Below are 26,569 nucleotides of genomic sequence, written 5' to 3'. Positions count from 1 at the left end.
AATTTGTCTCAAAAATATTTAAATTTAAATTAAAAAAAAAAAAAAAGGTTGGGCGTGGTGGCTCATGCCTATAATCCCAGCACTTTGGGAGGCTGAGGCAGGCAGATCACGAGGTCAGGAGATAGAGACCATCCTGGCCAACATGGTGAAATCCCGTCTCTACTAAAGAAGGTACGCACCTGTAGTCTCAGCACTCAGAAGGCTGAGCCAAGAGAATTGCTTGAACCCGAGAGGCAGAGGCTGCAGTGAGCTGAGATTACACCACTGCACTCCAGCCTGGCGACAGAGTGGAACTCCATTTCAAAAAATAAATAAAATAAAAAAGAGCAAAAATATAAAATGTAAAAAAAAAAAAGGAAAAAGGAATCTGATTGCCTTGGTGAGTCAACACTGGATATCTTCTGACCATTATTTGAAACAAAAAAGGAAACCACTGATATTCTATGCAAAGACCTATTCCTGGAAGCCACTCTGTGGAGACACCAGGAGAACTTTTCTCAGTCCTTCATTGATTTGAAGTAAAAATGCTAAAGCAATGTTTGTGGGTGGCAACTCATTAGCAGATCACAAAATCAATGCAGTGGGTAACTGAAAAAGAGAAAACACAAGATGGTATCTGTGTAACTGGGGTTAAGCGTTACTCTCTGAAACTCACGGCATCAGTCTCCTCTTAGGCTCTTCCAACACAGTATAATCGCGTTCATTTCAGTTTACAATCCTTGCAGTCCCACCGATTTGTGAGATTATACCCAGGTCATCCACAGTGGAGGTCTGAAAATGTTCTTAGTTGTACTCTAATTTCACTAACTGCCAAAAGCTTTTCCAGAATAATCTCAGTCACTTCATTCCTTTAAAGATGAAGGCCGAAGAAGGCATGGCGATTACTTCAGAGGAACAATTAGCAGCAGAGGCAGGGCTGTGCTGATCCCATCTGGCATCGCTAGTAGCTAACCTATAAAACAGGAGAATATGAAGTAACAGCCAAGGAAGTGACTCAAAACTGAATGCTATATAACAACTAATTTGGGAGAAAAAGGCAGTCAGTCTAAGAGCACTCATTCTCATCACCAGCAGGCATGCGTGCGTTGGGGGAGCATAACGGGGCACTATCACATCATTTTGGTGCAGGCTGGTAGGGATCCAGGATGACTCATTTTAAGGAGACAGTACCTCTGAGGGAGCAGTTGCTGGTAAGAGGCCAGTAAACAACTATCAGAAAGCACTCCCTCTGGATATAAACATTTCAAGTCAAATCTTATGGTTTACTTGAGTTCTGTAGTCAAGTCCACTCAGCAGACAATAACCACTTGATAAGCTGCCCTTTTCACTGTTTTACTTGCAGGCTGTAAACTACTGGGGCCAGTTTTTAGGCTCATTAAATCTAACCCAGAATACAGCTTCTTTGGTGTCCAGCAAAAACACAACCTTAAATACACAGAGTTTGCACACACCTCCCATTTTAACAGAAAAGAAAGGCAATCTGTGTGCACTTCAAGCCTGGCATTCAAATGGGAACAAAGCCGGGCACCCCACCCTCCAGCACCACTTGGCTTCTTTCTTGCTCACACACCAGTCCTGACATTCAGACAGGATCTAAGCTACAAACTCAGGAGACCTCCCTGGCATCCTTAACAAAGCACATAGAAACCAAACAGCCATGGTTTCCCCTAAATGTCAGAACCCTGGAGCAGAGGCAAGGTCAGAGTCGTCAAGCATTCTCATTGCCACAAGCTGGCATACATCCTACATTCCAATCTGTTTCTAAGAGCACATTCATTTTCTTGAAATATGTAACAAACACTTTCATTCCACAATAAGGGCATAAATCAAATCTTGGCTACTTGTGCATTTCCACTGCCTCATACAGCCTGTACCCTCAGAGCCATAATGAAGGGACTAGAGAAAGCAGGGCGACCACACATTTGCTTTTCACGTTTTAGAGGAATGATGCTCTAGACCGGACTCTCAGCAGGATATGCTGAGGGGAAAAAAAGGGAAAAAAAAACATGGAGCCAAACCCTTAAGCCTCAGAATAGATGATTTCCCTCAGTCCACATTTTCAGACAGGGATAACTAACCATCATAGGCTTGTGGGACTTCTTAGGGATATGAAAGATGTAAAAACAAAGCTTACAAACAGGAAAGCAATCATTTCACTTGTTTCCGGCAAAGCAGTTCAGTTTTATCTCTTATTGCGGACACCTAGCAGCAAAACGCTCCTGAAGTCTCCCTGGCCTTGGCATCCATTGCTTTACGTCCAGAGCAGCGTTTTGATTACCACTCCCCCAAACCAAGCCTGTTTACCAGTTCGTCTACTTACATGCATTAAAGACATGGCAATTTGGGTCCAGGTCCAGGTCTCAGTTCAGGACAGCTGCCACAATGTGGCTACTAGAGGATCCTTTTCCGGCCTCGGAAACTGAGGCTCACTGCACCTGGGAAGAAGAGAAATTAAGAAAAAAAACTACTTAACAAGATACACGCAGAGTAACTCTCAAGCAGCTTAAAATTTCTGTAAGGCAAACTTGGGAAACTGAGTTTCAGATATTCAAATTCCACACTGAAAGGCCTTTCTTTGCGTTCAGACAGGGATAACTTGACATCCTCATGGACTGAGCTCCCCCCGACGTGCTGGCCCATAGCACTAACAGCCACAGCACATGCAAACTATCTTTTTTATCAAATTGTTCACTTCCCTCACGCAAACTCTTTGCGGAGCAAGCATGTGACTTTCAGTTTTGTTTTGTTGTTTTTCTTGAAACAGTTTCACTCTTGTTGCCAGGCTGGAGTGCAATGACCCGATCTCAGTTCACTGCAACCTCCACCTCCTGGGTTCAAGTGATTCTCCTGCTCAGCCTCCCAAGTAAGCTGGGATTACAAACACGCGCCACCACGCCAGGCCAATTTTGTATTTTTAGTAGAGATGGGGTTTCTCCATGTTGGTCAGGCTGGTCTTGAACGCCTGACCTCAGGTGATCGACTTGCCTCGGCCTCCCAGAGTGCTGGGATTACAAGTGTCAGCCACCGCACCCTCCAGGCTTTCGGTTTTTTAAGACAGAGGATTAGAGATTTGCCCAAGAGCTACTTAAAAATAGCCAGCACTACAATCTCACTATAATAAAATCCTTGCACTAAAAACAGATCAGATCATCTAATTCAAGTTTGTCTAACCCACAGCCTGCATGTGGCTCAGGACGGCTTTGAATGCAGCCCAACACAAATTTGTAAACTTTCTTACAACATCATGAGATTTTTTTTCAGCCCATCAGCCATCATTAGTGTTAGTATATTTTATGTGTGGCCCAAGACAATTCTTCTTCCAATGTGGCACAAGGAAGCCAAAAGACGACACCCCTGATCTAGTTACTACCCATTTGCTCTTGGACTGGCCACATGATTCCTGGACTCCACCCCAGAGCCACTGTCACCCATGCCTGGAGGTGAGGCCCAGGAATGTGTATATTTTAACACTTTGTAGGTGGTTCTGATGTAATAGTCAGGTTTTGAAATCACTAACCCTGTTTCACAAATGAAGAAGTAAGACTCTGGTGAGAAAATAGGCTGAGACTAGAGCCCAGATCCAGTTAGCCTAATGTGTGGTATACAGGAGTTTTTCAACCTCAGCTCTACTGACATACTGGGTGGATCAATTATTCCTCATGCAGGCTGTCGTGTGCACTGTAGGTTATTTATTTATTTACTTACAGAGTTTCGCTCTTGTCACCCAGACTGGAGTACAATGGTGCAATCTCAGCTCGCTGCAAATTCTGCCTCCTGGGTTCAAGAGATTCTCCTGCCTTAGTCTCCTGAGTAGCTGGGATTATAGGTGCCCACCGCCACACCCAGCTAATTTTTGTATTTTTAGTAGAGACAAGGTTTCACCATGTTTGCCAGGCTGGTCTCGAACTCCTGACCTCAGGTGATCCACCCACCTCGGCCTCCCAAAGTGCTGGAATTACAGGCATGAGATAAATATCCAGGCCCGGCCAGGATATTTATAATAGCAGCATTCACTGGAGGCCAAGAACACCATCCCTCCCCAGTTGAGAACCGCCAGTCTAACTCAGTAACTGCTTGTATAACTTTGGGCAAGAGAACTCTCTAAGCCTCACTTTTACCTACTCAACAGCAGAGTGGGGGAAAAAATTTACCTCACATGGGGTTGATATTAGAAATACCATTTATGGCCAGGCGCGGTGGCTCACACCTGTAATCCCAACACTTTGCGAGGCTGAGCCAGGCAGATCACCTGAGATCGGGAGTTCGAGACCAGCCTGACCAACATGGAGAAATCCCCCAGCTACTTGGGAGGCTGAGGCAGGAGACTAGCTTGAACCCAGGAGGCAGAGGTTATGCTGAGTCAGGATCGTACCATCGCACTCCAGCCTGGGCAACAAGAGCAAAACTCTATCTCAAAACAAACAAACAAAAAATACTCTTTGTGAGAGTGCTTGGCAAGGACCCTAGCAAAAGGAATTCCATACTACTTCCATTATCTGGGCAATCATAACCCTGGAAGACCAATACATCCCCAAAACAAACCAATACTTAAAGGGGACCATAAGCATACTTAAGTCTATCAAAGAATTAAAAATCTCACCATTTAAAGAAACTTCATCATGAAGATCCTCACACTCAACACCTTAAGGTGATGAGTTTTCATATGACTGTTTTCAAGGCCACAGCCAACACCTTTAATCTAAAAGAGAAGGATAACAGGCTTCATTCTAACAGAAACCACCTTAAGGTTTATTCTCCAGATCTGTATTAAACGGCTGAGCCTCAGCGAGTCAGACCTCCTCACAAAAGATACCATTTCAGACAGGGATAACTTTAGATCATCCTCAGCTCAGCCAATAACAAAGATTCCTAAATCCCAGCGATCCAAAATTCATTTGCCATGTCTCTTTCCATCCCTGCATGCCCTAACAAGGATCCACGTTGGTTACAGTGACATCTAGTGGCCCCAAATTACACAGGCACAGACCCTACTCATTTTTATCATTAAAATAATTAGTATTCTGAATTCTGAGTAACTTCTTACCATAGTTGGCTTGTATGTCAACACGTATTCTCACACTTGATCTTCAGAATAAAGCAGGACGTGAATGTATGTGATAGCACCATCTGTGCTTTCTCATTTTTGGTGACCACTCAGGCCTTGCCTGAACCCATTCTTACTCATATTAGGGCTCCATCCATTACTCTGCTCCTTCAACCTGGAGCTCTGCTTTTAACTGTCTCTGCAGATGCCAAACAAAGGCCTCTGGGGAAGGAAAAAAGGCTCGTTGTTAAAACTACAGCTTTCCAGAAGAAGTTTACAATCCTATTGATTCCTATATGTAAAGTTAAATATAAACTACCGATCGGGGCCGTCCTCAAGGCACTCCAAGTGGAATCACGTTTTCACACGTTAACACTCCTGATGCTGAATTAAGAACCACCATCGTCAGAGTTTGCCCGTGCGCGGGCACCGAAGACCCCCGGGCGTGCACGCTCAGCACACGCGCGGCGGAGGAGCACGGGGCTGCCCAGGTTGTCAGGTCTCCTCCCCCGCAGAAGCCGGCCCTATGACGCCTAGGACGGGCTTGAGCTCTCTCCCTTCACATAACACTTTCTCGCCGTTTGGAAAGCATTTTCTCATCCAGTACTTCTAACCCTCCTAATCACCCTACGAGAGAGAAACGAGCTTATCGTCACCACTTCGTCTCTGAGGAAGGGAGGCCAAGTGTATTAGTGTCGTGTCAAGGAAGACCCCGTTTTCCCACTCAGGCAGCCTTACCATCATCACTAAAGGCCTGAAGCTGCTCGCCGTGCTCCACACCAACGCGAGCAGCCATGTCTTCCAGCCACGCGGCCAACCTCGAAAAGAACGCGAGACCGCGCCTGCGCACAAGTCTTCTCGGCAATCTCTCCCGGAACTCTCGCGATGTTGAGAAAGGGCTGATGGGAAATGTAGTTCAAAACTGCAGTGACTGGGGGCTGGCCGCGTCCTCAGCGCGACCCCGGAGCTGGGGATAAGATGGTGGCCGCCACCAGGGGCAGTGGAGGATCCGGAGTGGGAAACCAGGCCTATAAAGAACCACGGCTGTCAGAAAACGAAGCTGGAGGTTCACTTCTGCCAGAAAGTCATTGAGCATCAGCACAGGTTGTCATTGAGCATCAGCACAGAGACTGGGGAAGCACAGAAAGTTCTAGGGGCCAGGGGAGGAAACCGGGGCTTGGCCGAATATCTTTTTTAATTGCTCTGCGGATTTTATTTGGGGGAGGATAGGGGCATTTGGGGTGGTTCACTGGGTTAGTGAAGAGGAGAGATTCCAAGGGAATCGTTCAACCTCCCGCTCAGGTGTTTTTAAGATTGGGGCGAGGCCGGTGAGGCCGGGGCGCGGGCGGCAGGGGGCGCTCGAGAGCGACGGGGCTCCGCCTTCGCGGCTGCCCGAGGGTCCGGGCCGAGTGTGCTTTTCATTCCGAGAAGAGAAAAAAAGGCAAGCGTCACGAGTTGAATTACGAAAAGAACGGAGAATGATGTAACACCCACTGCTCTTCTGAGTGTTATTTTTCAGGCAACCACCTTGGCTTCATTTTTTTGTTTGTTTGTTTCTGGGTTTTCTTGGTTTGTTTTTGAGACGAGGTTTCACCCTGGCACGCTGGCTGGAGTGCAGTGGTGCAATCATAACTTATTGCAGCCTCGACCTCCCAAGTGGCCGGGACGACAGGCGAGCACCACCACGCCCAGCTGATTATTTTTATTTTGCAGAGATGAGGTCTCACTGTGTTGCCCGGGTTGGTCTCAAACTCCTGGCCTCAAGCAATCCTGTTTTGGCCTCCCAAAGTGCTGGGATTACAAAGGTGAGCCACTGCGCCCGGTCTGGCTTCATTTTTGAAATAAAAATAAAGCAAAAACGACAACAATCAGGGCCAGAATTTGCACCTATTTGAAAGCTAGTTTAAATCTGCAAGACCAAGAGCCTTTTTTCTCCATTCCAGTCTCCCCGTTTTCATCCACCCATTAACAGTGATCTCTGTGGCCTTCAGTGTGGCTTATATTGTCCTGCAGATGGTAATATGTTGCAGATACTTATTTTCAAATTACCACATTTGTTTATGTTTACTCCCTTTCATTTGATTGTAAGCTCTTCAAGGGCTTTTTAATTTTTTTATTATTATTATTTTTTGAGACGGAATTTCACTCTTGTTGCCCAGGCTGGAATGCAATGGCGCGATCCCGGCTGACCACAACCTCCGCCTCCCAAGTTCAAGTGATTCTCCTGCTTCAGCCTCCTGAGTAGCTGGGATTACAGGCATGCGCCACCACGCCCAGCTAATTTTGTATTTTTAGTAGAGACGGGGTTTCTCCATGTTAGGCTGGTCTCAAACTCCCGACCTCAGGTGATCCACCCGCCTCCGCCTCCCAAAGTGCTGGGATTACAGGTGTGAGCCACCACGCCCAGCCTCTTTTTTTTTTTTCTTTTTAATTTCTTAACAGTGCAGGGTTTGGTGTTTACCTGCTATGCTAACCGTAAGTCTTCACAAATAATCATTAATTCATTCAGCAGTAATTCTGGCCATTGGGTTTCTCTACTTTACCCTTGAAGACACGTCATTTTGTGTAATACTGAAAGGAAGAATGTGTTCTGTCCCTGCAAACATAGTTCCTTTCCTTTGAGACTTGCAGTGGGAATTCTAAGTGTGGAATTTCCCAAAAGCTGCTAGCGGGCTGGTGACCTGCTGTAGACAAAATAGTAATGAGAGCTAATACTTCATAGCACTTACCAGGTGCCACTCCCTACATTGATTTCTGTACATGTATGAACTCGTTTAACCCTCACAATGCAGTGAAGTACTCCTGTCAGAGACGCTGGAAACAGGGAACTCCATCTTGAATAGGAGCTGGGTGAAATGAAGCTGAGACTTACTGGGCTGTATTCCCTGACAGGTAGGGCATTCTAAGTCACAGGATGAGATAGGAGGTCGGCACAAGACACCGGTCATAAAGACCTTGCTGATAAAACAGGTTGCAGTAAAGAAGCCCGCCAAAGCCAAAACCACAATGGCAGTAAGAGTGACCTCTGGTCGTCCTCACTGCTACACTCCCACCAGCGCCATGACAGTTTACAAATACCATGGCAACCTTATGAAGTTACTCTATATGGTCTAAAAATGGGAGGCATAAATAATCCACCCCTTATTTAGGATATAATCAAGAAATAACCATAAAAATGGGAAACCAGTAGCCCTCAGGGCTGCTCTGTGGAGTAGCCTGTTTGTTTGTTTGTTTGTTTGTTTGAGACAGAGTCTCGCTCTGTCACCCAGGCTGCAGTGGTGCTGTAACCTCCACCTCCCGGATTCAAGCCATTCTCCTGCTTCAGCCTCCCTAGTAGCTGGATTACAGGTGCACGCCACCACGCCTGGCTAATTTTTGTATTTTTAGTAGTGATAGGGTTTCACCATGTTGGCCAGGCTGGTGTTGAACTCCTGACCTCAAGTGATCTGCCTGCCTCAGCCTCCCAAAGTGCTAGGATTACAGGCCTGAGCCACCATGCCCGGCCAAGTAGCCATTCTTTTATTCCTTTACTTTTCTGATAAACTTGCTTTCACTTTATAGACTCACCCCAAATTCTTTCTTGCTGAAGATCCGAGAACCCTCTTTTGGGACCTGGATCAGGACTCCTCTCTGGTAACACTATCACTGTTCCCATTTTACGGATAAGGAAACAGTAGCACTGGGAAATTCGGTAACTTGCCCAAATTCACATAACCAGTAACGGCAGGGTCAGACTTTGCTCCCAGCCTGTAGAATCCATGCTTTTACCACTAATGAATAAGGTGACCTTATGTATAAGGACTTTTGTTTTGGGGGAGGAAGGGAGAAGGAAGAAGATTTTCATGTGTTTGTAGGGGTGGTTGGGGACAAAATCAGAAATGTGGTTGAAAGGAGGAACAGGGCCGGGCGCGGTGGCTCACGCCTGTAATCCCAGCACTTTAGGAGGCCGAGGCGGGCAGATCACGAGGTCAGGAGATCGAGACCATCCTGGCGAACATGGTGAAACCCCTTCTCTACTAAAAATACAAAAAAATTAGCCGGGCGAGGTGGCGGGCACCTGTAGTCCCAGCTTCTCGGGAGGCTGAGGCAGGAGAATGGCGTGAACCTGGGAGGCTGAGCTTGCTGTGAGCAGAGATCGTGCCACTGCACTCCAGCCTGGGAGACAGAGCGAGACACCGTCTCAAAAAAAAAAAAGAAAGGAGGAACAGTGGGCACCTGCTCTGCCATTTGAGCCACTTCATGGCAGGAAGAGTGAAGATGGGAGGCTGCAGAGCTGATGTGTGGAAGATGGAGGCTCCGGGCTCTAGCAGGGCTATATTGGGCCTGGATGCCACCCAGTGTATAGTGAGGGCCATTCTTTTATAGCTCCTCGCTCCGCCGCAGGCCACCAAGTCGCTTTCACACCTGACTGGACACTGCTTCCCCAACAGCAGGTTCATGGCAGATAGGGATGCCAGGGCAGCTGGGCAGTGGCCAAGAGGCTGGAGTGAGATACAATGAGAGGCCTTGTGCCTAAGCACATGTAAAGTACACTGTGCAGCCAACCCAGAAATAACTGGGGAGACTTCAGAGAATGCATCAGAATTCCTGAATGAGCCGGCAAGGGCTCAGAGCTGTTGAGACTGAAATGTGGATGTTACTGTGATCTCATTTGCACTCGTTGCTGGCGAGAGCTAGGACATTTAAGTTTTACGTACCGTGGAATTATTATGCAGCCATTATACCAGGCTAGTGCAGACCTCTATTTATTGACATGGAAAGAGTCACAGTCTAGTGACCCTTTACAAACAGGAAGGCAGAAGTCCCCAGCACTTTTCAGGGACCCAGGCTCTGAGTACAAAGGGAGAATTCAGTCAACTGGCCTATTGTGTTGGGGTGGTCACTGATGGGGTTTAAGACATGGTATCTGAAACCCACAGTAATAGAAAACAGTTTGGGCTGGTTGCAGTGGCTCACGCCTATAATCCCAACACTCTGGTTGGCCAAGGCAGGAGGATTGCTCGAGCCCAGGAGTTCAAGACCAGCCTGAGCAACATAGGGAGACCTCCATCTCTATAAATAAAAAATGAAAAATGAAAAACAGCCAGGTGTGGTGGCACATGCCTGTGGCCCCACCTGGATGGGAGGCTGAGGTGGGAGGATTGCTGGGGCCCGTGAGATTGAGGCTGTGCAGTGAGCCATGATTGCATCACTGCCCTCCAGCCTGGGTGACAGAGCAAGATCTTGTCTCAAAAAAATAAATACATAAAAATAAAGAAAACAGTCTTTAGAATATTGAGGTTAATTTCTCTACCCAGAAAGCAATCTTTAATTGTATTAATAAGAACACAAAAGAAGGTAGGTAGTATCCCAAGCAGCTGACTGCTTACATTTGGAACGGTGGCAGCAGCGGCATCACAGGAAGCACATCTGTATGTCAGGCACTGTTAGCGGCCAGTCTCTTCCTCCATCTGATGAACCTAGGCTCTGTTCAGCTGCTGGGCAAGGGTCTGCTTCAGCGGGGGCAAGCCCCTCCCCAGCCCCCAGGGGCAAATCTTCATTCATCTGTACCAGACATGGTCAGTCTATTCCCTTCGCTGGAAATTGTTTTGGGAAAGGGTCTGCGATGCAATTCTGGCCAAGTTTGGGAAAGTTTTCCTGCTTTAAAAAACAACAGCCTTTTTTCTTGCTTTGGGACACTGTGAAGAAGTGATGCTGGGCCTGCTGGAGCCATCTTGCATCTGCAAGGCTTCCATTAAGTAGGAGCTGAAGGACTGCGATGGCAGAGTAGAGAGAATAAAGAACATGAGTCCTCGGTGATGCTGCTGACCTGCAGAAGCCGCCAGTCCCAACACCCCCGAACTTCAGACCTCTTGTTTTGATTCAGAGACACATTTGTACATTTCATATATATATATATACATACATACACATATACATATATATATACACATATACTTTTTTTTTTCTTTTTTTGAGACAGAGCCATTTTCACGTTCTTAAATGCAGGATGTGTCTTGCAAGCAATGGCATCTCAGTTTGAGTGAATTACAAAATGTGAGATTTTAGGCCGGGCACAGTGGCTCACGCCTGTAATCCCAGCACTTTGGGAGGCCAAAGCAGGCGGATCACGAGGTCAGGAGATCGAGACCATCCTGGCTAACACGGTGAAATACAAAAATACAAAAAAAAGAAAATTGGCCGGGTGTAGTGGTGGGTGCCTGTAGTCCCAGCTACTCGGGAGGCTGAGGCAGGAGAATGGCTTGAACCTGGGAGGCGGAGCTTGCAATCAGCGGAGATCGTACCACTGCACTCCAGCCTGGGTGACAGAGCGAGACTCCATCTCAAAAAAAAAAAAAAAAAAAAGTGAGATTTAAAAAAGAAATCTTATTAAGTCATTTTAAGTTGGGTGTTCTATTTCAGTCAAATCATCCTAAATGATATCTTTTAAAAATAATTCTTCCCAGAAGAATGGATCATGACAGAATACAGAAAATGAGCTGATGTGTGCAAGTGTCCTTTCTGAAGTAATAACAGCTATGTGTATATGAAATGTTTACTCTGTGGCAGGTACTCTGGAAGCACCTTTTATTCACTGTCTCATCTGATTCTCACGACAGCCCTGTCATTATCACCCCACCCCGCCTTCTCATTTCACAGCTGAGGAAGTCAAGGTGCAGAAAGGTTAAAGGAATTCATAAGTGAAGCACTGAGATCTGAACTCAAACAATCCAGCTAAAAACTCATGGTCTCAGCCACCATGCCGTGTTGCCTTAAGAAATTACACTATGACAGTGGAACATTTTTGCTTAACTCCGGAGACTTTAATTCACCCACCTAGAAAACCTGTCATGAAAACATAGAGGATTTTTTTCCTGAGAGTTCTTACGACCATGAAACAGTGTTGCAAATCCTGTTCAGAAATCTGGGACCATGCAGATGACCAGGCAGATGGAAGAAAAGTAAAAATATAAAAATAAAAAACAAAACCTGAGATCAGTGCTTTAAAGTTTCACCTAGCTTTAATTTTCTGGAGGAGGAGAAATATACACAGACCCTATGCGTTGAGAATAGATGGCGTTGGAGTTGTGGATTGTCTGTGCTTGCCAAACAGTGTCCAGGAAGAAAAGCAATGCATTTGACTTCCCTGCTTGACAGAGCCACTGCCTCTAGAGTATTACTCAAAAATTGATTTTTTAAAATAAAAATAAATGAATTTGTAGACGATATAATGTTCCATGGATCTCTTCTGTTATTTCCTGGGCATGTCTCTCCATGCCCAGAAACCTTGCCTTCTCACAGCTGTTGCATAACCTTTGCTTGTGGTGGTGTTTGTTCCTGTTGCCTTGAAAGTCCCTTCGCTGCATTATCTTCTCTGCTCAGCAAATTCCAGCTTCTACTAAAATACCTCCTCTGCGAAGTTTTGACTGAGATGCTGCAGCAATTCCCGAGCTGTTTCCTCGTGGCACCTTCCTGGTGGCAGGTGAATTAGCACATTGTCTGCAACCCAGCACGACCTGGAGGGAAGTCCCAGCTCCACTGATTCTAACTGAGTAACCTTGGCAAAAGTCACCTCACTTCTCTGAGTCTTATTTTCTCATCTGTAAAATGAGGAGGAGGAGGAGCATCATCCAAACATCACGGAACTTCGTTAGGTCAGTGCTTCAGAGCACTTAGCACAGCGCCTGGCACGAGGTAAGCACTTGATAAATGGGAGTTCGTGTTATTTCAGCATACTTTGAACACTCATCCCACGGTTTGATGATGATTTGTTTGCATGTCTGGCTTTTCTGCTAGATGATGAGTAAAACAAGCATCAATCTTCATTCTTGTTTTGTTTCTAACTCTAAATCATCTTTATTCTGGTGTAACTTACATACAATACAGTATAACCATTCACAATGTATGGTTCAGTAGTCCAGTAAATGTATAGACCCATGTAACCACAATCCCAGTTAGGATTTAGAACATTTTTGTCACCTCAAAAGCACCTTCTTAGGTGAGGTGCAGCACTTCGGGAGGCCGAGGCCGGTGGATCACCTGAGGTCAGGAGTCCGAGACCAGCCTGGCCAACATGGTGAAACCCCGTCTCTACTAAAAATACAAAAAATTAGCCAGGCATGGTGGTAGGCACCTGTAATCCCAGCTACTTAGGAGGCTGAGGCAGGAGAATTGCTTGAACCCAGGAGGTGAGGTTGCAGTGAGCCAAGATTGCACCATTGCACTCCAGCCTAGGTGACAAGAGCAAAACTCCATCTCAAAAACAACAACAACAACAAAAAAAACCTAGGCTGGGCACAGTGGTTCATGCCTGTAATCCTAGCACTTTGGGAGGCCGAGTGGCGGGCGGATCACTTGAGGTCAGGAGTTCAAGACCAGCCTGGCCAATATGATGAAACCGTGTCTCAACTAAAAATACAAAAATTAGCTGGGCGTGGTGGTGCATGCCAATAATCCCTGCTACTGAGGAGGCGAAGGTTGCAGTGAGTTGAGATTGCACCACTGTACTCCAGCCTGGTCGACAAAGTGAGACTCCATCCCAAAAACAAAATAAAACTTCTTACCCTTGCAGTCAACCCCCATGATATCTAACCCCAGCCCCAGTCAACCACTGATGCCTTCTGTCACTAACAGTCGGGTTCTGCCTGTTCTAGAATTCCATGCACATGTCATCATCACACAGTAGCTGCTCTTTTGTGTCTGGCTTCTCTCAGTTTACCCATGTCGTTGGCATCAGCAGTTCATTTCCTTTTCATTGCTAAGTATTATTCTATCTTAATATATCTCAGTGTGTTTATTCCTATGTTGAGGAATATTTGCATTGTTTCCAGTTTGTAGCTATTACTAATAAAGCTGCCATGAACATCTCTGCAGTCTTTTTTGTGGATGTAAGTTTTCATTCCTCTGGGATAACTTTATAAGAAACCGCCATGCTGGTTTCCTAAGTGCTTGTAATACTTCACCAGTCCCCAGCCGTGTATGACAGGGTCACATCTTGGACAGTACTTACTATGGTCAGCCTTCAGCTTTAGCCACTCTGGTGGGCAGGTAGTGGTATGTCATTGGGCTTTTAATTTGCATGCGGAACATCTTTCTTTCCCAAAGTGCTGGTATTACAGGCGTGAGCCACCGCCCTCAGCCGCATGTTGAACATCTTTCTATGTATTTTAGCTGTATGTATATTTTTTGTTGTAGTGTCTATTAAAACCTTTGACCGTTTTTTATTAGGCTGTCTTATTATCGAATTGTAAAAGTGCTTTATGGGCCGGGCGCGGTGGCTCAAGCCTGTAATCCCAGCACTTTGGGAGGCCGAGACAGGCGGATCACGAGGTCGGGAGATCGAGACCATCCTGGCTAACACGGTGAAACCCCGTCTCTACTAAAAATACAAAAAATTAGCCGGACGTGGCGGCGAGCGCCTGTAGTCCCAGCTATTCAGGAGGCTGAGGCAGGAGAATGGTGTAAACTCGGGAGGCGGAGCTTGCAGTGAGCCGAGATCCAGCCACTGCACTCCAGCCTGGGCGACAGAGCAAGACTCCGTCTCAAAAAACAAAAACAAAACAAAAAGTGCTTTATGTATTGCGGATACAAGTCCTTTCTCAGATTTTTGTTTGGCAAATATTTATTCCCGGTGTTTCCAAGAGCAGAGGTTTAATTTTGATAAAGTCCAGTGTATTGATTTTCTTTTCTGGTTAGTGCTTTTTGTATCCTGTTGAAAGGACCTTTCTTTCTCCATTGGATTATCTTTGCTGCATCTGTTTTTGGATTCCATTGATCTGTGAGTATATCCTTACGAATCTCACACTGTTTTGACCTCTGATTCTGTCTCCTCCTCACCTTAGCAAAGCCACTGTGGTCCACTTGGGTTTCCCCTCCCCAAGGCACAGTCAGGGAACTGTCTCCAGGCAGAAGCTGAGGCAGTCATGGGGTCACTGTCCTGTGTGCTGCCTGTTGTCAAGTGTCTGTTTCTTATATCTTGCCCAGTTTTCTAGTTGTTTGTGGCAGGTCTTAATCCGTTTCCGGATCCACAGTCCCTGGCACACAGCACCTCCAGACACAGTTCATTATAGTTGCTTTCGATTGGGAAAGTCAGTGGGGCTCCCAGAGAGCTTCTGGTCCATCCCCTTCATTTTAATAAACAGCTCTTTTCCTGAGGAGATCATTAGTCTTTTACGTCTTCACTCCAGCCCACCTGGGCTCGACAAATATTTATCAAATGAGGAAACCAAGGTTCAGAGAACAAAAGGTCACAGGGACAGGCAGGGTTGGGCTGGCAGAACTAGGCCACCTAGGCTGGGGCCTTCCTATAGGACCAGCTGGCAGTTCAGGGTCTGTCGCTCCTTGAGTGTCACTCCTGACACCTGACACAGGGTTTGCACATTGCAAGTTCCCAGGATACACTTGTTAAATAAATGACCAAATGAACACATTAATTTCTTTTAATGCTTAGTTCAAATGGCTTCTGCCTCTGCATATGATATTGTGTGTGTGTATGTTTGTGTATGTGTATGTTTCTGTGTGTGTCTGTGTGCATATGTGTGTTTATGTGTATCTGTGTATATGTGTGTTTGTGTATCTGTATGTTATGTGTCTATATGTGTATATGTATGTGTGTGAATGTGTATGTGTATGTGTGAATGTGTGTGTCTGTGTGCATATGTGTGTTATGTGTGTCTGTGTATGTCTGTGTGTATATGTATGTGTGTGAATATGTATGTGTATCTGTGATTGTGTGTGTGTGTCTGTGTGTGTATGTCTGTGTGTATATGTATGTGTGTGAATATGTATGTGTATGTGTGTGTGAATGTGTGTGTCTGTGTGTGTGTCTCTGTGTGTGTGTGTGTGTGTGAATGTGTATGTGTGTCTGTGCACGTGTGTATGTGTGAATGTGTGTGTGTGCGTATGCATTTGTATCTGTGATTGTGTGTCTGTGTGTGTATGTGTGTGTATGTCTGTGTTATGTTGTATGTATGTGAATGTATATGTGTATGTCTGTGTATGTATGAATGTGTCTGTGTGTGAATGTGTGTGTGTGAATGTGTATGTGTATGCATATGTCTGTGTGAATGTGTGTGTTATGTGTGTCTGTGTATGTCTGTGTGTATATGTATGTGTGTGAATATGTGTGTGTATGTGTGTGTGAATGTGTCTGTGTGTGTGTGTGTGTGTGTGTGAATGTGTATGTGTGTCTGTGCACGTGTGTATGTGTGAATGTGTGTGTGTGCGTATGCATTTGTATCTGTGATTGTGTGTCTGTGTGTGTATGTGTGTGTATGTCTGTGTTATGTTGTATGTATGTGAATGTATATGTGTATGTCTGTGTATGTATGAATGTGTCTGTGTGTGTGTGTATGTGTGTGTGTGAATGTGTATGTGTATGCATATGTCTGTGTGAATGTGTGTGTTATGTGTGTCTGTGTATGTCTGTGTGTATATGTATGTGTGTGAATATGTGTGTGTATGTGTGTGTGAATGTGTCTGTGTGTGTGTGTGTGTATGTTTGTATATGTGTATGTGCACATGTGTGTGTGAATGTATGTGTCTCTGTGTGTGAATATGTATGTGTATGTGTGTGTGAATGTGTGTGTCTGTGTGTGTGTGTGTATGTTTGTATATGTGTATGTGCACATGTGTGTGTGAATGTATGTGTCTCTGTGTGTCAGTGTGTTTGTGTGTGTGAATGTATGTGTCTCTGTGTGTGAATGTGTGTGTATGTGTGAATGTGTGTGTGTGTTCACATAGGGATAGGATTGGCCTCTCCTACCCAGGCTCACAGGCTGAGTCTGTCAGTAAATTTTTAAAAATTTTCTCAGCCCCCCACTACAGTCGTAATCCCCACTAGGGGGCACATGTGTCCCACAGAGAGGGTCTGTGCTCCTTAGGCACAAGGACTGGCTGCCAGCTGTCAGCGGATCCCCCTCAAAGCCACCTCCTTGGTCTCCATGCCCTGCACCCTCCCCCTGCAAAAACAAATCAAAACAGCCTTCCTCACCAGGCTCCCGTCTCCAGCTGGGCTGCTAGCTACCGTCCTGTCCTCTCCCCAGGGCCCTGCCCCTGGCTGAAGGAGGCAACAGAGTGGCAGTGGCAGTGGCAGTGAGTATGGGTGATGACCTCGCTGTCTGTCATTCCTGCCAGGGGCCACCACGTCCTCCCTGTGGAAGACTGGGGGATCCTAAAGGGGCAGCTGTCCTCTCCCCCTCACCTGGCAGGCAAGAACCAGCCTCTCAGGGCCCAGAGTCTGGTGTGCCCTTGAATGTGAGTTCCTGACGACAGAACAGTAGTGATGACCCTGGCCAACACCAGCCCACCTGCAAAGGCAGGGCAGGCAGGCCCACAGCTCCATTCCTTGTGCCTTGTAGACAGGTCACAACCAGAATTTTCTCACGGCCCCCAACTCGAGACTCGGCTCCCTCTATCCCAAGCTGTGGCATCAAATTTCCCAGGCTTAGGTTCTGGCTTCGCTGCCAGCTATGAGTGACCTTAAGCAAGTTCGGTGAACCTCACTTTCCTTATTGGATAAATGATAACCGTTCCTGTCGCATAAACGAAATAGTGCGTAAAATACAGCAGCTGGCACGGCGCCTAGCACATAGTAAGCGCCTAATGCATGTTAGTGGTTATTAATCATATGGTTAGTATCATCATTATATTAACATAAGCTTCCATGCGAACCACTTTGATGTTCTTCTGAGGTTCACAAAGAAGCATTATCTTCTAGCTCTAGGTCTTGGGCTTCTTCCTAACAGCAGAGGGGCTACAGGAGCCTGAGGAACCAGCAGGGTTCGCTCTCTCGCCATCGTGCCTGTCTCAGAGCAGGCACCGTGCCCTACCCATCTAGTCTTGGCCCAGCACCTCTGCTGTTTGCCCTTGCCCAGGACTGTCTGCGCACCCCACACACACACAACCACACACACACACAACCGCACACTTGGAGTGGGTGGGTACTCCCCAGGGTGACATCTGCACCCCAGGGTGACAGTGGACAGCCACAGCTGTGGTGGCTACTTCCCTCGCTCCCACCACACCCCCGCCACCTCATTAGTTCCCTGGTCATGCTCCAGTCTCCAGGAGAGACTGGCAGCCACCCTGAGCCTCAGTCGCAGGAGCAGCACCTCCCTGCTCCTGGCTGCTGCCCTCAGCCGCCCTGCAGCTCCAAGCAGCCTTTCCCTGTCACTCAGGCTCCCCCAGCAGAGAGATTAGCATTCACATGGAGGAAGGCACCACGGCAGGGCAGCGCCTCCTATCTTGTCAAGGAGCTAAGGTTCATTCCGGAAGCAGAGCCAGCTGGGAGTGGCAGTGTCCAGGTCGAGGCCCCACTGGAGATTGGGACATGGTTCTGGGCACAGAGAGGTAGAGGTGGTCTTCTCCATACAGGCTTACAGGGGGCTTCCCCACCCCAGCAATGCCACCCTCTGCCATCCTCTAATCTGTTGCAGAACTACTGGTCGCCCAGCTCTGTGTATGTGGAGAGACAGCAGGAAGGACCACAGAGTGAGGATGTGAGGAACTCTAGCCATCCTGAATCTACCACTGTTCAGTAATTTACAGTTCAAACCGGATTGTGCCAGCTCACATATATGGGACACTTACCCAACGTGCTAAACATCTTCCACGCGTTATCTAATCAACCCTTACAACAACTCTAGGACACAGATACCAGTAGGATCTGCATCCTACAGCTAAAGAAACTGAGGCACAGAGGTGTTCAGAAACCCAGGCCACAGAGGTAGGATGTCCTGGTGGAACAAGGTTCACACCCAGGAGCTCTGACTCTGGACACCTTGCTGTTGGACTCTGTTATTGCACAGTAGCCAGCGCCCTGGACCAGAAGGGACCCCACCCTTTGCCTCAGCTCTCCCTCTGTAGTTGCCCTTTATTTGCCCTCTCCCAAGCCGCTGAGCACGCCTGCTCCCATTCCCAAGCAACGGCTCTTTGCAAGGAAAGGGAGGAAAAAGGACTCTGCCTCTGTAGGGACAGTGTCATAGTCAGGATTTAAGCAATTTCCCCATTTGGAGGTCCACTCTTGCCCTGAGCTTCACACTAACCCCTGTGATGGGAGCCAGTGGACCGAGGAAGGGGCACCCAGGTCCCAGGAGCCTTCTGTGGGGAGCTCAAGGCTGAGAGAGGCAACTTTCTGCAGCAGGAGCTGCAAATGTACAGATTGCGCAGAGAGCCCAGGGGTGGGAGAGGCCCCGGGAATAAGAGGCGAGCGTGGGCTGGGTGTGCGGGGAAGGTGTAAACACAATCTGCTCCCACCAAAGCCAGCCTGCTCCCTGGGGGAGACAGCCCCCCCAGCCAGCCCACATGGCACCCCAGCTGCCCAGGCAACCTCCAAGCCCAGGCAACTCCAGCCCCTCTGGCCACCAGCAGCCCCTTCCTCCCTCTTTCCCACCCTTCATCTGGATGGGATCCCTGGAGCTGCCACCGCCTCCAGTGCAGGTTCTTGGAAGAGGGCTGTGGAGGGGCGCTGCCCTGGGGAAGTGCATCTGAGCCATGAGCCAGCTCCATGACCTTGGCCTGACAATTCCTCACACCAGTGGAAGGAGATGGGCAACTTGGAAATGGCAGCAAGGATGAGGTGGCAGGAACATGGCAAATAGATTAGAGAATAAATGCAGATTGGATCGGGGAACACAGACTGGGTCCCAGGAACAGTGCCCTCTGGCCCTCAGCCTGACAGGCCTGTCACCAGGAAGGCCGATGCCTCCAAAGAGAGGGACAGGCTGACAGGAGCTGAGACAGACGGTCACCGGCTCACGGCCTGGGTCAGGCTGGCGCTGTGGCTTTGCCTCTGCAGGCTCCTTCCCTAGTGTGACTTTCCCCCTGCCTCCTGCCTGCCCTACTTTGAGAGGCTCCCACAGAACTGCCTTCGCACACATCCCAGCCAGGCTCCCCGAGGTACCAGCAGCCCCTCCCCAGCGGGGTACACCTCCTCCCCCACCCTGAGCACCTACCCAGCGGTTCCCTCTCCTCTGTGGCAACCCTCACCCTTTCCCTTCCCTCCCTTCAGAGGCGGAGCGGCGGCTGAGGTGCTGCTGTCTAGAGAACTCCATCTCCTACTGCCTGGAAGTCAAGGGCAAGGGCCAGCCAGGCAGAGACAACGCCACTGGGCTGGGAGGGGGGCTGGCTGGGGAGGAGAGACGTGTGTGCACAGAGGCACGGGGGACTTTTGAAGACTAATAGCTGTGAGACGTCGGGAGCAGCTGCCTGCAGGGTCTGCGCCTGGATCTGGGAGCAGAAGCGGAAATCTGCTTTTATCTCTGCTCAGGATCGCGCAGGATTGGAAAAAGAGAAATGGCAGAGCAGCTGGGGGCAAAGAAGGCAGCCGCCGGGACTGAGCATCAGCAAATTGACAAAAACAAGTGTCAGGCTTTTTCCTTCCCACACGCTACTGCCCGTTTGGAACACATGCGCTCGCACACATACAGAAAACACATTCGGAGGACAAGCTGTCAGTTGCTCCCATCCAGCTGCAGGCAGACATGTCACAGATCCAACTGGCATTTCTTATTGATAATTTCAGCAGAGCAGCCAGTGACAGGATGAGCTCTGGGAACTGGGGAAAGGCAAATGACACAGAAGCAAGTGCCGCTGTGGCAAACTGACACCAGCACCTCGGACCACAAGTGGAGGCTTAACAGAATAGCTCCTGGGCTGACAGGCAGTCAGGCAGGCCAGCAAACCACTCCCAACCCCTGCAAACTGTGTTGGGTTCCAGGGGGAGGCCGCCTGCCATGGTGGGTAGGAGCGTGGGCCCTGCAGCTCCCGTGTGAGCCTGGGAGCCTCCACTTCCTAGCTAGGTGACGCTGGGCAAATTATTTAACCTCTCTCTGTGTTTTCCCATTTAGAAATTGTGGATAATAACATTACCAGGCTCTGTGGGTGACTGAGGATTAAATTACAGAATGAATGGAAGCCCTTGCTTAGTAAACGTGAGCTATCAGCTGTCCCTTGCTCCTGGGGTCTCCTCACTCCTTATTTATTCCTACCTCTTGCCTGGACTGCTGGCTGCCCCAGAATCAGCCTGGTGGACCCAGCAAGTCCCTCACCCTAGGTTTTCTCAGGCTTAGCAGTCCCTCAAAGAAGCCTCAGGAACTCAGAGGGAAGGAAGCCCGTCCGAGAACAGTGAGCACATCTGCTCTTTCTGCCAGGCCCGGCCAGGTCCTGCTCAGGAGCCCATGCCCAGGGCCTGGGGGAAGGGGAGACTGGTATCTACCTTCTCTAGTGCTGCTTCCCCCCATTCTCCCTCTTGCTGCTACTCCGTCTCCCACAGCATCCTCCTGGGCTAGGGGACGAACCAGGACCTGAGCTGAAACAAAACCAGAACAGATCAGCACTTCTCCCACACCTGGGGATGGGACTTGCATTTCAGAGTGGATGTCCCAGAACACCGCCTCTCCCTTGGACGTCCTCCGACACTGCCTTCATGCCCCAGCACGACCACCTCGCCATCCCCAAGCGTAGAAAATATGGTCAAACCACACCTGGTTCTCTTCAAACTAACCCTTGCCCCATGGCCTGGAACACAACAGGCTCAAGGTAGCAACTAAAGGCACAAGTCCATCTGCCTACTTTGAACCTCCATCAGTGACCACAAGAGCTGAACACTGCCTGCTATCCTCCCACATGGCCGGGCCTTGCCTATTTCTTCCTGCCTGTCCCCAGCCTTGCCCTCTGCCCTCCCCAGCTCCCAGCCCTGTCCTACCTGCCTGGGCCAGCTGGTCCCAGTCTCTGGGCCTGAGCCCCACCTGCAGAGGTGAGGGCTTACTTCAGAGGTCCTTTCTCCCTAAACAGAGGAAAGCACTGGGTCAGGATTGAAGGGCACGATCTTCCCATTTTTCTGACTCTCCTCTTCCTCCTCCTCCCATCCCTATCAATTCACCCCAATATTCAGGGGCAGGACCACCTAAGGAATCAGTTGGCATTTAGGACAGTGTGACTGGAGAGTAGAAATGTCACCCCCACCGCCAGCCCTCCACGGCAGCCACCATCAGCAGGTGGTTCCTCGATGTCAGACCAATTTTTCCAGTTAACTGGGTCCCAGGGAGTTAACAGGCAACTGCTTCCTTCTGGCTAAGTCACGCCAGGCCTGGCCTGGCCAGATGGTCCTCAGATTTGGCCTTTTCTCTCCTGCCAGGAGGTCCAGGTCCATTTCATGTAGAAGAGACCCTGCCTGGAAGTCAGGGGCCTGAACGTCCCGCATTAACCAAAAATGAGACAGATGATCGGGAGCAAGCCACCCAAATCTCCCTGTCCCTCCGTTTCCACAACCATTAACCAAAGATTAAAACTACATGTCCTGCCAATCCTCCGGGGTCACTGAGCCTTCCGAGTGACTTAATATATAAGAAACCTCGGGAGAAAACTAAAGCACAGGTCCCGAGCATGAAACAAGACAGCTGCTAGCATTTATGGAGCAATCACTCTGCACCCTCACCAAAACCTCGCAACCACTCTGTTATTAATCTTAGTTTACATATAAATAAACAGATTGTTTTTGTGAATTTCCCCCATAGTCTTTCCATTAGTAAGAGGGAAGCCAGGATTTAAATTATCCCTGCCCAACTCGAGACCTGGGCTCAATAGCATGGTCCACTTAGCATTTGAGGGCCTCCTATCAGGGGAGGCCCAGGGGTGGTCATTTTAGCTGATTTAACTAGTGATATCAATCAGGCTCTATTATGATGATCCCCGCTGGCCTATCGAGTTGAGGTGTCGCAGAAATGCCGCCGTTGGCCGGGCGCGGTGGCTCAAGCCTGTAATCCCAGCACTTTGGGAGGCCGAGACGGGCGGATCACGAGGTCAGGAGATGGAGACCATCCTGGCTAACAAGGTGAAACCCCGTCTCTACTAAAAATACAAAAAACTAGCCGGGCGAGGTGGCGGGCGCCTGTAGTCCCAGCTACTCGGGAGGCTGAGGCAGGAGAATGGCGTAAACCCGGGAGGCCGGGCGACAGAGCAAGACTCCGCCTCAAAAAAAAAAAAAAAAAAAGACATGCCGCCGTTTCCTGTACAGGCCCAGGGCTTCCCATTGGGCCTTCTGATCATCAGAATCTCAGGACTCAGAATCCCAGGACTCAGATGACAGGAGACAGAAAGACTGAAGTTCTCTCAGTTGCCAGTTTCCGCATATCTAAGGGACACATTGCTGGCAGGTCCCCACTCAGACATGGATGGTCACAGTACCCGCCACCTGAGTCCTCCCTGTGTGGAGACACCCTCCTACCAGTGGGCCCTGACCCAAAGATGTCATCGGATCTTTTTTACTCTTTGTTTCACTGGGAGCAAAAAAGTCACTCTTCAGACAGGTCTCCCATGCTAGGTGAGTCCATAGGCACAGAAGGAACCGTTCATGCACTGGAACTTCATAAAGATTTGCTGATTTTTTCCAGTGTTTCGTTGGGATAGGCGCCCCTATCATCAAACGACACTGGGCACCCAGGGAAGGAAAAGTCTGGAAGTTCCCCCAACTTCACCCCCTAAAGACCACATGGCTGTAGCCTAGGGAAGAGTTAACTTTCTGGCCACTGGAGACAGCGTCCTGCCCGCAGGGGCTACCCAGCCAATGGCACTCAATGCTGATGATGTCATGCTCCTCCCGCGCCTTCTATTGGGGACTGGACAGCGAATCCTGCTAGAGGCTCAGGCAGCGGAGCCGAGGCGGGGCGGGGGCAGAGGAGGAGGAGGGGGAAGGGCAAGGAAAGGCGAGCAAAGCCACACAGAGCTACTCCTGCCTCATCCCTCCCTCCACTTCCCTGTGCCTTCCGACAGAAGGTGCCCCGGGGGACCGCCCCTTACTGGAGATAGAAAAACAGCGGCTTTGGTCCAGAGGAGCAGGCTCCCATTCCCAGTCGCAGAAAACAGACAATCAGCCTGCCCACCAGGTGGACAGGGAGCAGGGTGCCTAGGGCAAGGGCCAGGATACGGTGCACGCACAGGCGCGCAGACAGGCACACACGTGCACCCCCAGGCATGCACAGCTGCAGCTTCCTTGGCAGCACCCTCCCTCCCCCAGCCCAGACTCCTGCCTTACCTGCCTGAGGACTGAGGGTCCGCGTCCACGCTGCTGCCCCTAGCTGCCCCATCCACGTCGCTGGGCTCTCTGTGGGAGGCAAGAGTAGGCAGGAAGAGCTGTGGCTGTGCCCAGTCCCTCTCTGTCCCTCCACAGGTCCTGGCCATATTGGGCTATGGGACTGGAGGCTGCAACTAGAGCCTTTGAAGCTGTAAGTTCCCCTGCTCTGAGACTGAGCTCTCAAGGGTTCCTCAAAATGCCCTCCCAGCCCCCCTGAAGGTCCAGGCAGCCTCTGCCCACCTTCAGCTTGGTGGCAGCCCAGCCCCATGGTTCCCCCCCACCACCACCAACTGCCAGCCATAGCCCGGTCAGTTTCTCACGGTTGGACTCGGTTGGCAAATCGGCGGCGCCAGAGCATGGCCAGGGTGCTGAGCAGGAAAAGGGTGGTGCACATGGCGCAGCTGCCCCATCCCCTCCCAGACCAAGTCTGCAGAAGGCCACAGGCGAGGGGCCAAAATGGCCCCAGCCAGCTCTCAGGAGCCACTGCCGTCTGTCCTGCGGTTCCTGCTGGGGATGGATTAGGAGGCTCAAGCTGATTAGTGGGTCACCGGCTGTGACCTTGTGAGGACTGATTAAGCTCACTGGGCCCGGGTTCTCCCCTCCAGCGGTAGGGTCAAGGCGCGAAGTGTGGCATTGAGCACGTATTCAGAGTGTCGATCTGATGAGACTGGGCCTTGCTTGCAAGGAGCTGCCAGTCTAGACAAATGTGCTGTCAAGTACAATGGCTGCAGTAGAGTGACCCAGGAGTTATTCAAGGCGCCTACAGGGCACTTTCAGAGTTGCAGGCATCAGGGCAGGGTTTAAAGAGGAGCAAGGGCATCTGAATTTGCAGTGCGCAAGGCAGAGGAGCCCTCAGACAGAAGATGCTGCCGAAGCTACTGACATGAAAGCATGGAGCATCTGCCAGTAACTGCAAGGTGAGTGGAGGTGAAGCAATGATGTCACCGTGGAAGCATCAGGAGAGGAGGAAGAACGGGGAGGGATATTCGAGAATGAAGCCAGAGAGATAGGGGAGACTCAACAGTGAAGGGCTGGCAGTTTTACCCTCTGGACAATCCTCTCCAAACTTTGCTGATTACACACCCTCTTCAGTAAAAGGCAGGATTCAAGTGTGCATTCACAAAATAGATAGGGGCAGCCACTTACAAATTACAGGCTAGACTACTATACAGATTCATTCCTACACCATATGACTACATTACATTTGCAAAGGATGAGATATAACATTTCTCCTATTTTCTTTCCACATCCCAAGGGGACCTGTTGGGCAGCCACTTGGTCACACCAACTTTGGGAAACTGTTGGGTGTGTATGTGGAGCATGGAGCCAGCCATGGCCATGCTGAGACACGGGTCTGGGAGTGATGTGAGAATCTGAACCCACCCACTCCCCTCCACCCCCTCCAAGACCCCCAGGAGGCATTAGATTTTCCTCCCCTCAACAAGGGGGAAGCAGTCTCAGAGGCACTGCCCCAAGGTCCCCCAGGCACCTGAACGCTGAGCTCCCAGGAAGGGCCCAGGCTGCAGCTGAGGCTGGCCAGGGTGAGTTCTCCTTGCCTCCCCCGGACCTTAAAGTCAGATTTTAAGAATAAATACACGAACCATAGCGAAAGCGCAGAGCCAACCCTTAGCAATGCTCGGGCAATGGGACATCAAGTCTTGAGCGAGGACAAGGGTCACCAGGAGCCTGAGTGACATCTCTTCCTGACACTGCCAGGCCCTGTCTGGCCTCAGGCTGTCCCCAGGACTGAGCAGCCGCTGCAGGGCAGGCACCATGGGATTCTCCCCCAGCTCTGGCCCAATCTCACACTGCCCTGGACAGGGCCCACCAGGAGGAAGGATTTGCTTCCCCCAGGCCCAGAATCGGGTCCTTGGTGCTGGCTGAGGTGTCCCCAGCGGCCTGCGCCTTCCTCAAGACTTTTCGACCGCCAGGTCCTCTCTGCCCTATCCGGTGCCTCTCCGGACTTCCTCCGCCACCAGCTGGGCCAGAATTCAGGGCAGCGCCTGGTTCTTGCCTGTCCGTGTCATTCATAAGCCACGGGGGACTTCTGGCCGCCGCCGCCGCGTGCGTGCACCAAGGGCATGGAGGTGCTGGGGGGTAGGAAAGGGGGAGCAGGCCTCTGGCGCCCGAGGTCGGAGGTGCGCTCAAGTTCCGACAGCTGGGGCGGTGGGCGGGTAGGGGGGACGACCCCCGTGCTAACCCCTCAGAGCCTGGGCGTCCAGAGCTGTGGGAGTGGCGCCGCGGCCCCCAGCGGCTGGCTCGGGGGCTAGGGGAGAGGTCCGGGCGAGGGGAGCCCAGCTCGGTCCGCGGCGGCCGCCGGAGGGGCTCACATTCGCCCACATGGGCGGGCTGGAGGTCGGCCTCGCTGCGAAAGCTCAGGAGTGTTGGACTTTAAGTCAGTTCCCCGCCGCGGGAAGGGTCAGCACGCGCACACGCGCGACGCCGCAAGCATTGGGACCCGGGACCCAGGGCTC

General features: G+C 49.8%; 1 protein-coding gene, 1 long non-coding RNA gene and 2 other non-coding genes across 11 annotated transcripts in view; all 4 read right to left on the bottom strand.

Moving 5' to 3' along the window:
- Nucleotides 1-5,874, bottom strand: part of LOC117066732 — a 110,417-nt gene extending 104,543 nt beyond the window's left edge. For 3 of the 8 annotated variants that reach the window (XR_004430477.1, XR_004430476.1, XR_004430475.1), the window contains exons 1-4: nt 5,783-5,874; nt 4,601-4,692; nt 2,321-2,435; nt 656-952 (exon numbers count right to left, since the gene is read on the bottom strand). This is a non-coding gene — a long non-coding RNA (uncharacterized LOC117066732). Of the gene's footprint in view, nt 1-475; nt 953-2,320; nt 2,436-4,600; nt 4,700-5,044; nt 5,672-5,782 lie in introns of those variants that run through there. The other 5 variants (XR_004430474.1, XR_004430473.1, XR_004430472.1 and 2 more) reach the window with 5 other exon arrangements.
- On the bottom strand, nt 2,021-2,092 carry LOC117068082. Its single transcript, XR_004430949.1, has one exon. It is a non-coding gene; the product is annotated as a small nucleolar RNA R38 (small nucleolar RNA).
- On the bottom strand, nt 4,776-4,853 carry LOC117068081. The gene has a single exon (XR_004430948.1). It is a non-coding gene; the product is annotated as a small nucleolar RNA R38 (small nucleolar RNA).
- A 4,454-nt stretch (nt 5,875-10,328) lies between the features above and the next one.
- PRCD (photoreceptor disc component) lies at nt 10,329-26,525 on the bottom strand. The gene is made up of 5 exons (XM_033182299.1): nt 24,416-26,525; nt 24,057-24,125; nt 21,729-21,809; nt 21,240-21,332; nt 10,329-10,797 (listed from the first exon to the last, which is right to left on the bottom strand). The coding sequence occupies exons 1-3, from the start codon at nt 24,487-24,489 to the stop codon at nt 21,788-21,790; spliced, it is 165 nt and encodes a 54-aa protein (XP_033038190.1). The 5' UTR covers nt 24,490-26,525; the 3' UTR covers nt 10,329-10,797; nt 21,240-21,332; nt 21,729-21,787.
- Nucleotides 26,526-26,569: the final 44 nt, after the last annotated feature.

This window comes from Trachypithecus francoisi, unplaced genomic scaffold (assembly GCF_009764315.1).
Source record: "Trachypithecus francoisi isolate TF-2019V2 unplaced genomic scaffold, Tfra_2.0 Lachesis_group20, whole genome shotgun sequence".
NCBI lineage: Eukaryota > Metazoa > Chordata > Mammalia > Primates > Cercopithecidae > Trachypithecus > Trachypithecus francoisi.
Note: the sequence above shows the minus strand (reverse complement) of the source record. Positions and strands in the feature narration are given on the sequence as shown.